The sequence below is a fragment of the Gossypium raimondii genome, chromosome 6 (genome assembly GCF_025698545.1).
Source record: "Gossypium raimondii isolate GPD5lz chromosome 6, ASM2569854v1, whole genome shotgun sequence".
Lineage (NCBI taxonomy): Eukaryota > Viridiplantae > Streptophyta > Magnoliopsida > Malvales > Malvaceae > Gossypium > Gossypium raimondii.
The window spans coordinates 31,847,723-31,861,617 of NC_068570.1; the positions used below are offsets into that span (position 1 = coordinate 31,847,723).

At 31.3% G+C, this 13,895-nt stretch overlaps 1 protein-coding gene across 1 annotated transcript; it reads right to left on the bottom strand.

The window, feature by feature from the left end:
• Positions 1 to 1,698: 1,698 nt before the first annotated feature.
• On the bottom strand, positions 1,699 to 3,564 carry LOC105772449 (pseudo histidine-containing phosphotransfer protein 6). The gene is made up of 5 exons (XM_012593704.2): positions 3,351 to 3,564; positions 3,064 to 3,194; positions 2,782 to 2,925; positions 2,572 to 2,644; positions 1,699 to 2,044 (listed from the first exon to the last, which is right to left on the bottom strand). The coding sequence occupies exons 1-5, from the start codon at positions 3,417 to 3,419 to the stop codon at positions 1,991 to 1,993; spliced, it is 471 nt and encodes a 156-aa protein (XP_012449158.1). The 5' UTR covers positions 3,420 to 3,564; the 3' UTR covers positions 1,699 to 1,990.
• Positions 3,565 to 13,895: the final 10,331 nt, after the last annotated feature.

The following is a 13,895-nucleotide window of genomic DNA, read 5'->3' on the forward strand; positions in this document are numbered from 1 at the left end:
TTATATTATTTTACATTTATATGATTTTTTCAATTACTAGTGCATTTATATGTATATGGTGAATATTCAATTGGTTGCATAATAATTTTAGTTGTATCTATTTACATGTCTTTTTAATATAGATTCATTGTATAATAATTTTATTTTAATTCTAACCTTAATTTGTAATCATTGCTTTTAATATTTTTGAATTTATTTTGCATTTATATGGTTTTTAAATTACTAATGCCTTATATATATATATATATATATATATATCTATATATGGTGAGATTCAATTTGTTGCATAATAATTTTAGTAGTTTCTATTTACAATGAATCTATATTAAAAAGACGTGTAAATAGATACAACTAAAATTATTATGCAACCAATTAAATATTCACCATATACATATAATGCCCTAGTAATTGAAAAAACACCATATAAATGAAAAATAAATTCAAAAATATTAAAAGTAATGACTAAGTGAAAAATATGAAAATTTTGAAATAAAATTAGAATTAAAATAAAATTTAAAATTAAGGGACTTTTATTGAAGATATACCAAAATAGATTCGCTGCTGCACTCCCACTCTACGATTTGCAGGGCGTCGAAAAACCAAACCAGACACCACTTTTTATTTTATTTTTTATTTGAATAATTGTTTTTTAAGTAATGCGGCTTCATATGTGTGCGACACAGCTTTTTATTCATACCATTTTTGTATTTAATTTCCAAAACATACCATTATTGAAATTATTTTATTATTTGATAAATCATTGAAAATTTTCATTTCATTGAAAATAAATATTTTCTTATTTAATATTTTAAATTTGTTTGATAATTATTTTAATTTTTACTTAATATAAAATTTTCAACGAAAAAAGTTAAATAAGATAAGTATGTAGATGTAACTACTTATAACTTAATGTAGAAAATATTAAGTTGATTTTAATTTATTAAAAATTGAAATAAAAGATCATTTTAAAATGAAATATTGAAATTAATATATTTATCTTTCATCTAAAACTATTCAAAATAATATAAAATATTATATTAATAGATTTAAATTAAAATAAATGAATGATTTTTCACAAATTAATATTTACTTTTATCAACCAATATAATTATATTCAATACTTATATTTAATAATTTACCAAACAATTTTCTTATATAAATTCTACACTTATAAAATTTAACAATAAAATTTAATATTTAATTTTTCAAACACATTCTTAATTCTCAAAATTTAAACTAAAATTCCTTCTTTATATTAAAACTTTACTCTAGAATAAATATATTATACGATTTAGTATAATTACCGTAAGTTATATTAAAACTTTGCTATAGAATATATAATTAAATGATTTAATATAATTATTATAAGTCAAAAATTATTAAATGTGTTAAATAATTATTTTTTTATAGGATTGTTAATAGAATCAAATTATATAAACATAAATAGTGTGATGGAATAGTCTAACATAACCACTTCACTCAAATTGCCCTTCCTTTTTCTTTCTTTTTTCATTAGGTATTTGTTTGATTTTAGCGGACATTTGGTTGTGGTCAACATCGAAAAATTCCACCTGATCAATCATACCAAACCCAAGCCTTGATTTGATTAAGACGTTGAAAGTTCAGAGCAGCTGATTATGATGCCTGCACTCTCGGGCTGCTTAGCTTATTTATTTGTCAGTTTGACAATTCATAGCACCGTGACAGAAAAAGGCACTGAGTTGGCAATTAAAGCTTCACAGTTTCTCATTTTTTTCAAACCAAGCATCTAAAAACAGTATCCCCTCCTCAATCCCAATCCCAATCCCAATCCCATTTTACATTGTTTTCGATTTTCCCCCCGAATACCAGCTGCCACTACAACTAATTAAAAAAATCAAAGAATGAATGACTCTACACTAAACTCACAGGTTGCAGTTTCTCTACTAACAGTACAACTCCCCATGTTATGCCATTAACTAGTTTATATATATATATATTAAGCTTTGATTTAGTTCTGCATCGGGTATCCAACTCCACCTGCTAGTATTCTCTGCTGCTCTATCTGAAATCATCATCACAAAAATTGTTACTCTCCTAATTGTTAGTAGTACTTAAGTATTGATAATTTGGGTTTTCTTCTGCATTATAGAGGAAGAAAGGCATTATGAGTTTGAATTAATTTGCCAACCTTTTTATTGACAAAGGAAATTTAAGGGCTAGCACAATGTCTAAAATTTAAATTTGATAAATATTTTTATATTAAAATTTATTTTAAAAAATTAATCCTCAAATTTGATATTAATTAATTTTGTATTGAAACTCAAATTAAACAATTAATTTTATATTGGGATTTAAATTATTTTTGTCCGACTTTTAAAGAAAATATAAGAGACTAATTTAGATAATAAAAATTCAGACAGAATAATTGTTAAATTGAGAGATTAATTTAAACAAAAAAATTTAAAATATTACTGTGGTAACAATTGTGGAGTTTAAAGATATTAATTTGATAAAAAAACATTTTCAAACCCAAATATTAAAACAACGATTAAGTTGAGGCTCCGCATTAACAAAAAAATGAAAATATACCTGGAAAAGTTCATGCAATTTATTCTTGAGAAAACAGTAGTCATGCTCTAAGACTTCTAAAACTCTCAGGCACCTGCATATTTTAAAAGCCAAAACTCCATCAGGTTAAAACGAACCTTTATCTTAAATGTTGGTATTGATGAAGTTGATTGTAATTTCTGTTTTAAAATACAACAGTGAAGCCGAAAGCTAAAAACGGCATAGGCATACCCAGTACGGTTGTTCTGATCAGAAGCAGCGCGAAAGGCGACGCAAACGTTTCTGACCCTTTTAGCACCTATGCTGGAGCTGCTTCCCATTAACTGATTTATATGGATTCCAATGTTCTTGTAGTCCGACAACTTCCTCTCCATCCTGTCCCATCAAACGCATTATTATTGCAGTTTTATTGCAGTTTTCCAAGGAAAATATGAAACAATTGTCAAGTATAATCAATCAATTCAAGTTTTAAAAAAAAAACCTCAAAAGAACATTGATTAATTAACAAGTTACAGTAATGATCTGAGGTTCCTCAAAAGCTTCTCCGACTCTTGGAAGTAGATGTTGACAACTTGGGAAACAAAGTTTGGAGAGCTCTCATCTTGAAGCTGTTGAAGTTGCAAGAATTGCTCATCTAATATCCCCTTATCAAACAAAAAATACAACAAACATACTTTTAGACGCACTGCTGATTTTGTTTATATAACGATTAATTCATGATGATTGTTATATATTATTATATACGTGAATTTAATAGTGTTCTATAATGTTAGGAAGCTGAGAAAGAAGAGGAGAGCGACCTGGTGGAAGAGAAAAGCGAGCAAACGGTTGACGTCGGCTCGCAACCGGTCGGGGCCCGACCCCAACATCCACACAGGCAGACCCGTCTTGGCTAGTAGATGGTTGAATCCCCACAAACACAATGACTAAAACTTGACCCCAAAAAACATTACTCTCCTCGTTTCACTTCAGTGTTTCAGTACTTTCCAGGTCAGGGTTTAGGGTTTTTCATTTGCTTTCATTTTTCAACCCGAAATTTCACACTTGTAAGTCTCAGCTTCCACTTCTATTTAAAGAGTGAGTGTTAGCTTCCACCACGGTAAAAATATGGGTAAAGTACAAATACATTGAATAATAGGAAATCCACTTGGAATTTTTTATTGTTCTAATAATAAATTTAGTCCTCTAATATTACATATTTTATTAATTTGATCTTAAATATAAAAAATTTAACAAATCTAGTCATCAATGTTTACAAAATGTATCAGTTTAGTTCAAATTCTAAAATATTCAATAAATTTAACCTTCAACATTTATAAAAGTAGTTTTTTTACCCAATGATCCCGAGTCGTGGCATCGCCATACGCAATACGTAATGATCCTGATGCCCATTTGTCGATCTCGATGCAACGTATGCTTCCGAGTTCCTCAAGTACCCAGACATAATACATGCTCACCTAATGTTAGCAGATCTTGAATCAAAAAAGGTATTCGTGGGTTAAAGATTCGAGAGCAAAGACGAGTGTGTTGATGCCATCAAGCACTATAGTATGAAGGTGTCTATCGACTACAGAGTGGCTGACTCTAAACCGAAAATCTATGTTGGTGAGTGTTGGAAGTTGTCAGAAGGGTGCCGATGGCGAGTACGAGCTGTATTTATCTAGAGGTCCCAACAGTGGAAGATACGGAAATATGTTGGGCCGCATACATGCACTTCTACGCGTATAACATAGGACCACTGCAAGCTTGATTCAAAAACCATCTGCAATAGCATCTTGTCAATGGTTAAAAACATTCCCACCATTCTTGCATTGGTGTTGATTGTCGAAATGCAAGAACGGTTCCAATATTGAGTTTCATACCAGAAGGCATGGGTGACTAAAAAGATGGCCATGGATCAATTGTACGGAGATTGGGATGCATCGTACAACGAACTCCAAGGGTGGATAGTAGCAATGTGAGAGTATGTTCCAGGAACTATCGTTTAGTTGCAGACGTTCGCTTATTATGATTGGGACGACCAACTACATCTGGGGAAATGAACCTTTCATCGGATGTTTTAGACATTCAATCTATGCATTCGAGCCTTTCCCCACTGTAAGCCACTTGTTCAGGTAGATAGGACCTGGCTGTATGGGAAATATACGTAGATATTACTCATTGTGGTTGTACAAGACGAGAATCAAAACTTGTTACCGATACCATTGTTAAGGGAGAGAACATGGAGTCGTGGGAATTTTTCTGATAAACTTGCAGAGGTATATTGTCACTCAAGACAACGTTTGCATCATTTTCAATAGATCAAAGGGGCTAATTCCCGCAATTAGGCGTTCGAGTGTTCTGTGGAGATCTGTCTACTACATCAGGTATATTGCGATGAACTTGCACAAGGAATTCAAAAATGCGGATTGGCGCAAATAATTGTGAAGATGGGTAATTATTTGTTTCATTTTTTTAAAAAGATGTTTAGAGTTTGTGAAACAACACGTAACATGTTGTAACAGTACAGGGTACGAGCTAGAACCACATCGGTTTAGACGGAGACTGGATGACCCTAAGCGATATGCAAAGTCAAATGTAAACTAAATTATAAGAGTGGTTTGGGAGCATGGATCCCTGGCAATAGGCTCAAAGTTTCAATGACGGTTCGCGATATGGTCATATGACCACCAACTTGGCAGAAGCCATTAATACGGTATTGAGGCGTACACATCTCCCAATTTCATCTTTTTTCTCAGGTACTTTCTACTGGTTGGCAATATTCATGTCGAGAATGGGGCTCAAACAAGTAAATCAGATGAATACGGGGTACATGTATGTCAAGGCAGTTAGGAAGACAATGGAGGTCAATGGCCAGAGAGCGACAACTATGAATGTTTAATTATATTCTCGATATTTTAAAACTTTTCGGGCGATAAAAATCGTCAGTTGTCGACTGGGTATCCTACATAAGTCATATGGAGTTGATCTCCTAAACAGGTGCTACGACTGTGGGAAATTTCAGACACTTTATTACCCTTTTGCGCACATTGTTGCAGTATGCACTGATGTCTCCAACAATGTCGAACAATATATTGATGAGTTGTACATACTGGAATGCACGTTATGTATTTGGGGAAACGAGTTCCCAACAATGTGGGATGTGTCAATGTGGGAAGTTCCTCCACCGACTTTCGAGTTGGTCCTAGACTACAGTCTCCATAGGAAGCCTAGAGGTCGCCCACCTATTACTCGGATAACAAATGACAATGACATGAGGGAGAGGGTCGACACTAAACATTGTGGCGTATGTAGATCAACAAGTCATAATCGAAGCAAATGCCACAATATAAGTAGGGCAACCCATTCCACATGTACCACTGCTAGTAGTCCTTCGAGGGAGTGAAATCAAGAAAACATTATTCCAACTGAGACCTTCTCTCTATTAGAACGTTCCATAGCACAATATATGGTTGATACTCTAATGCCCAATTCTTTGCATGTTTCCCCTTTTTTTCAATTCCATGGATGTCTTTACCCAAATATATAGGAACGTTCGGAAAATGTTGACAACACCCAAATTGATGAAGCACTCGGTCCCCGCACGTACCACTCCACCATTTGAAAATTGATTACGGGTGTGTTAACACACCATACGAGTGCATGGGCTCTAGCTGATGGAGGAATGGTAGAAGTAACATCCAGCACATTATACGGCATCCACACGAACTACACAATTAAACACATGATTAAAATACTAATAACAACATAATTTAATAAATAAACTAATTACATGACATTAATATGTTGGAATGCCGGCACCCCTACAGCGCAGCAGAAAAATAAAACACCTGGCGATCCTAACCATGGATCCATGTGTGAGGAACGAATCGGGGTGAAAAAGGGTATCGAAATTACCGAATGGTGATTCTGAGTAGACAGCGACGCCTCAGCAATGAGTAATCTGATCTACTATCGAACCAAGCCGCAATCTTTGATGACTCCGACCTCTACGTAATCCACCCAGTTGACTATGAACGGAAGGAATCCCCAAACAGTTTTGGAGAAGACTTTGCTTTGACAGCTGCTAGACTCACCAAGCAAAGAAAAACGGGATTTTATAACTTATTATTTTTTTAGGGTTTCTCAAAATTAAATAAATATAATAATGTTTAAAAAAATCAAAAATTATAATTACATTAATTATAATAAAGATTTTGGTAAACTATATTTATTTATATACAAACCAAAATCATATTCTCATTATGTGTACAACAACCTTGTACATATAATGTTTTTGATATTTGATTACCCAATTAAATTAATTCTATAATTAATTTAATCCATGCGACAACCAAACACAATACCAATTATGTTTTATTCCGTTCATTTCAACTATAGGGTGTGACCCTGTAGGTTCTTGTAACGTTAGCAGTAATGTTAGAACGATTCCAATGTTACAAACAATGAGTGGCACCTAGTAATGCATCATTGCTACCTAAGTCACAAAAAATCATGATTCGACATAACCTTTTATGATTAATCTTTTCATGCACTAATCCTTAAGTCCTTTATCTCTGGATTGAACACAAGTCATGGAATAGTCACACTTGTATAGTCCATTCCATGTTCCTTGATATCTTAAGTAGAATATGATATACAAATAAGTATGGCATCTCATATCAGCTTATTTGAGCATGGCCATGCATTTCTAGTCCCACTCAATCAAGTGGCCTAAGATATTACTCCCATTATGTAGGAGGGACTTATCCTATATTGATCAACCATATCCCTCTACATAGATTGTGGTATATCCAACATCAGCTATTATAGAACAACCAGTTACGGTGTACGTTTGACTGTATCAAAATATACAACTCACGATGTTGGAATTATGATGATCTCAAGTCTAAGGATCATATACATATTAATCACTATGAGTAATGTCGTGACAATTACATAATAATCCAAGAAACATACTCATAACGGGTCAGTCCAATATGTTGTTCTCTAACACATATATTCATGCATCGATTTTGGCACTCCATATCAATGAAAACTCTTTATCATTAATCAACTACATGTTAGTCTTAATGCATTATCGTTGTCCTATTCAACAATAATACTTGACTAAGGACCTTTTAAGAATAATCATATTATTCTCAGGACATTATTATAAAACAGTTTATTTATACACACGTAAAAGAAACTGAAATAATAATGGTAACGCCTATATTAATAAACATGATAAATCAAGTATGTTATTACAACCATCTCATGATTGATCTTTGGGCATACTCTAACATAGTATAATTTAATTTTATAAAAATAAATTATCCTATCCTCAATGTACGTCTCGATCATCTGTCGGTATACAATGACTGTTTTCGACTTCTCAATATTCTAACAAGTATACCATCTAAAAATATATATCTAACTCGTAAGAACATATTTTCGTAAAAAAATATTGATCCAAGTTTCAATTTTTTTTACCTATTCACAAGTAGGAACACATGTACTTGGTGACCTACTGATGCCAGAAATGGCATACTGTATAACACCTAGGATTGTAGCAATATCAGGTAGCCACCTATATCTAGTGTTTTGTGCTTTGTCTCTCGACAAAGCTCATGATATAACGTCGCTAGTACTGTTGAACCCCAGCTGTAGGAACGGGCACCTTGCAAATCAATCAATAAGGGTAGGTACATCAACTGGACTCTATTATTATTGGAATTCGGCATAAGTACCCCCTATAAGTTGTAGTATATAAGCCTGAGCAACATGTATCTTCTCCCTCTCGGTAACATAATTCGATAATGTTTCAAAATTTTTCTTCAGCAACAAAAATTTTAAACCCGTAAATTTAGATGTACCATCACCGGAAGAGGATCCAAGGAAGTCATAGCAGAGCGCCACGGGATTTGCTATGTGGCTTGAACCGGTTACCACTTCACCGTCTACGGGGAGCCCTAATTGCATTGTGACATCCTCTAATGTGATGGTGTATTTCCCACATGGGAAATGAAAGGTGTGCGTCTCTGGGTGCTACCGCTCAACCAGTGTCAATATTAAGTCGTCCTTCAACTCAAACACACGGATTAATGCCGTTGATCCAAATCCCCCAGCATTTAGGTAGGGCATAATCCATTCGTCCGACCAGTAGCTCGGACCATGGCCACGCGACCTCAACACGCGGTACGCACCCTAATCATGTTAAATTACAAAATTGGTTAAGACCTCACAATTAAATAAAAATTATGGGCAACTATTATGAAAATTACATGCAAAATTAGAACTTTTTTTTACCAGCAAATTGATCGTTCTTGCTGTGTGATCTTTTGCAATAATTAAATAACCATATCGATATTTGCATAAACAATTAAAATTTTAATCATCGACTTAACAAATAAAAAATATAAAAATAACGATAACTATTTTTATCGAAGCCTATTTTCATAATCAACAAAAATTTAATTGCTCAAACAAACATATATTGTTCACTTTTTATATCTTAAAATATAAAATTATTATTAAAAAAAACATACACTAGTCAAACCAATCTTAATATTACTTTCAACACAAATCTATCTTAATACAAAATTCTAACAATTCTAATAATTCTACTAAAATAAACATGCACTACCAAACCTATCTTAATAAACATACACTACAAAATAAAATAAACATACATACACTACAAAATTGGCATACACAATTCTATTTTTTAAAAATATAATATTAAAAATATCTAAACTAACACAATTCTAATTATTTTCAAAGTTAACATATTATTACAAAAAAAAAACTTTTAACACAATTCTAAACTATTAATAATTATACTATTAGAAAAAAAAATGCATACTTGTTTTTCTTGGAGGGACCTTCTGCTATGGAGAGGGAGGGAGGCAAGGACCATCCAAGTGTTTGTAATATAAAAAAAAAAAATCAAAGATGAAAAATAATTAGTACTAACCCTTTAACACAAATAACATGCCTTTATACTAAATTGTTACTAAAATATAATTAATTATACTAAAAAAAATAAAAACATATCTTTTCTTTTGATTTTCAAGAACCTTCAGCAGCAATCTGTTGTGATTTTTTTTTTCTTTCAATTGAAAGATTGTGGGGGTTGGAGGACCAAACCAACCCCCTTTTATAATAATGAAAATAATAATATAATAATATTTTTTTAAAGGTGCAAAATTTTAAATATTCGGGTATTGGAATCCGAACCTGTGATCAACGGGTCACATTGGTGGCAGACAGTCAAATCGGTGCTGCCAAGCTGTCAAGCGGCACTAGCTAGATGGCCTACCACCGATGTGATCCGTTAGTCACAGGTCTGGGTTTCAATACTCGAATATTTAATTTTTTTAGTTTTAAAAAAATATTTAATAATAAAATATTAGGGTGCCACTTGACAAGTCGACGGCATCAATATTTTTTTTTCTCGTTATACATGTATAAAATATGAGATATTTTTGGGTATCAATACTGGTGCCGTCGATTGCTCAAGCAGCATTGTGGGGGCACTATTCAATTTGCCTAAATTGGTAAATAATAGGTGTTATCTTATTTCAGTATTTATTTTATTATTTTATATTATTTAGGCAAAATCCCTTATAAAATGATAATTTTTATTATTTAAAAAATTATAAATGTTGAGGGCTAAAATTTGTTTTTGTATTTAAAGTATCATTTTATTATAGCTTTTGGTCCAAGTTCTAAAAAGATTTTTAGCTATTTTACTAATAAAATAGTGACATGTGGACTTTTTAATAAAATATATAAATATCTTATCAATAATTGTTATTTTTCAAGAATTTTTTTAAATATTTTTCATACATCTTATCTACAATTTAAGATGTGATCTTAAAATTTTCAAGATTGTTGTTAGAATTTTGTAGAAATTTAAGAAGGCGATGTCTAGAGGACGATGAAATGGGAGGGGAGGGGTTTTTTTTTTCCTTTAATTTGTTGTGGTGACTGTCATGTGGCATTGCATATTGAGTGAAAGAATTAACGGAGTTAATCATAAAATTTGTTATTTTGCAAATATTAAAGGGTTTAATTTATTTAATAATTTAGAATTTAAATTAAAATGATAAATTTTGTAAACAGTGAAAGTTAAATTTGTTGAATGTTTTATATTTAAGATCAAATTGATAGAATGTAAATATTAAAAACTAAATTTGTTATTATACCAATAAAAAGGGCTTACGTTAGCTTCCAATCATTCATCTAATAGAAACTAACGGGGACAATGACTTTTTTAATTCAAAAAATTTATTGATTAAATCGAAAAATTAATAATTAAATTATCAAAATAAAACGAAGTCAATAGTTTAGTGACTATTTATTTACTTTACCTTAAAAATATTTATTATTGAAAACAAGATATTTACATTTATTATTATTATTATTATTATTATATTTTAGTTTTTAAACTAATTTTACACCATTTATTGCACACGAATATATTTTTATTTTAATAAATTTATCTAGAATATAAAATTTAAATTTAATAATAATTCAATCATAATATCTTTCTTTATATATAAATATTTTTGAAGCTATCTTTAATTTTATATTTGAATTAAGGATTTTTTAATATAATAGTGTTTGAAACGTATCAAACACATATTTGATGAAAATTTTAATCATCGTTTTATACAAATGAAGACCAATTAAGGATTTTTTAGTTTAATAAAATTTGAAAAAAACACTATTGTATTCTATTCAATTTTTTATAACTGAAAATGTCTATTATGATATTTAGAGTATAATAGCTCAATTTTCAGTGATGTCGAAAAAGTGGTTTGAGGCCACTAAATTCGGAAAAAATCTAGTAGATTTCATTATTTAATATTTAAGAGTTAAATATAATTTTAAGAGATTTTGAATTAGTAATTTGTGTTTTATAAAGATTTATTAGGTCGAGAAATTGAGAAAATGAGGGATCGAGACCTCGATTTTACAAACCGAGACGTAAATATTTTTATAAATATTTACAGAGTGTCATTAAGGTATTATTAAAATTTCGTTAGAAAATTTTAACGTTTTGCTAGTCAATTAATTAAAAAGGACTAAATTGAAAAAGGTGCAAAACTTACTAAAGTGATTAAATAGCCTAAATAGTAAATAAAGGAGGACTAAAAGGGAAAATGGTTCACATGAAATGGCTGAGACAAAAAAAATCTGGAAATGTGATGAAATAAGGGCAAAATTGTAAATTTTACCAAATTAAATGAAATAAAAGAGAAATTGAAAATTCTAGAGAAAATCATCACCATTTTCAGCTGAAAAATAGCCATTGAAGAGGGTTTAAGCTGGTTTTTCATACTTCAGCTTCATGTAAGTTTAATTCTTACTTTTTCCTTGAAATTTTTATGTTTTGGGACTTTTACAACTAGGTCCAACTTATTATTTCATTAGTTTTTTTTATTTTGTTAAAAGTCTTGGAAATTATCATTGATGAATTCATATGATTTTAGTTATTAAATGATGAAATTTAGATTTTAATGAATATTTAAAGGTATTTATTAAGGAATTTTGGATGAAATCATGTTTTAGGGATTAATTTGAAAAGTTGTTGAATTTATGTGAAATCCTAAAATTTCATGGAATTCTTGAGTTGTTATTGATATATATGAAAATATCTAGGCTTGGAATAAGGATTAAATTGCATAAATTTCATCTTCCAAGCCTAGGGATGAAATCATAAATAATTAAAAGTATAGGGAAATGGTAATTTTCCTAAAATGTGAATAGGATAGAAATGAATATGAATTGTATTAAATTAAGCTAAATTTACTCGTATAGATCCGGATAGACCAAGTATGAAAGTAGATTGTGATAAAGAAAAAGTATCGAATTAGTAGATTACAAGTCACGAACAATTAGTCGAGGTAAGTTCGTGTAACTTAATTGTGTAATTATATGTTTGAATTGATTTGAATGGACTGTGTATTGGCCATGAATATGAAATCTAATTACATATCCAGAAAATACCCGATAAATGTTAAATCTTGTTTGAATGAATGAAATTCGATTGGATACAGGGTTTTGTTTCCCGAAATGGTAGTGGTTCTGCATTTGTTGCGGACATACTATAGCTCGAAAGAGCGTCCCGTTACAATCCCTCTCAAGCTTCCCGTTATAGTGTTCTTACGAGCTTCCCGTTAAATACTCTTTGGAGCATCCCAACTGGTTGTGATCTGCATATGTTGTAGACACACCCACGCTCTTATGAGCATTCTGTTTATAGGTTTTTTGTGAACCTCCTGTTAAAGGCTCTTCGAAGTCTCTCGTTAGTGCTCGCTTGAACTTCCCGTTATATGGTTATCCGGTGCTTTCTAATTAAGTGCTCTTCGGAGCTTCCCGTTAAGTGCTCTTCGGAGCTACCCGATATAGGCTCTTTGTGAGCTTCCCGTTATTAAGTCCGAAAAAGCTTCCCGTTACATGGCATAATGAGCTTCCCGTTATAGTGCTTGAGAGAGAGCTTTCTATTTAAGTGCTCTAATGAGTACTCCCGGACATGAATTGACGGATCTCTGATTTGTACACTTTATGTGTACTACCCTCGTATCCATCGAGATTTCAAATGATTCAACGGGTGAAATTCTTACATGAAGACAAGTGAAAATCAAAATGAAATCAATATTTGAAAAATACATGAAATGCATGGAACTTGGTATTTGATGAGCTTATCTTTGTTATTGATATTTACATGAAATGAATAACTAACATATTTGATGAGATTGTGTGCTTAGGCTATGGCCAAGTTGTTTGTAATGCATGTGTATTTTTACTTAATGTACAAATGAATGGTAAGCTAATTTCCTATTATATGGACTTACTAAGCATAATATGCTTACTCTGTTTTATTTCATCTCTTTTATAATAATACAAAAGCTCGTTGGATTGAACGCTTGGTGAAGATCCCTCACACTATCCATCGGCACATTTCGGTACAAATATTATACTAATTATAAATATAATGGCATGTATAGGTTTTGGTTAACCAATGTTGGCATACAAATATTTTGGTTGTAAATAGCCATTGGAATGGCTTGTGATGAATGTGTTTTGGTATATTAACATATGAGTTAATTTCATGTTTGGTATTAAGTGAATATGGTCAAATAGATAAATTCACAAACATGGATTTATGAAGTGATATGGTATGTATGAGACTTGAGCTTTGCATGATTTAAATGTTTTGGGATTGGCTTTTAGATGTGTTAAAATGTTTGTGTAGGTGAATGATCAAATAGGTGAGAAATAAGGTTTGGAAATGGCCTTATTTTGTCCATACGGGCAAAGACACAGGCGTGTGTTTTAGTCGTGTATGACACAAG

What these genes read in the sequence shown, in the direction of transcription:
- LOC105772449 (XM_012593704.2), bottom strand. Translation starts at nt 3,419, where the DNA reads ATGTTGGGGTCGGGCCCCGACCGGTTGCGAGCCGACGTCAACCGTTTG. An exon ending in TCGCTTTTCTCTTCCACCAG is followed by an intron (nt 3,195 to 3,350) that starts GTCGCTCTCCTC and finishes TTGTTTGATAAG; the next exon opens with GGGATATTAGATGAGCAATT. An exon ending in AATTGCATGAACTTTTCCAG is followed by an intron (nt 2,045 to 2,571) that starts GTATATTTTCAT and finishes TGATGATTTCAG; the next exon opens with ATAGAGCAGCAGAGAATACT.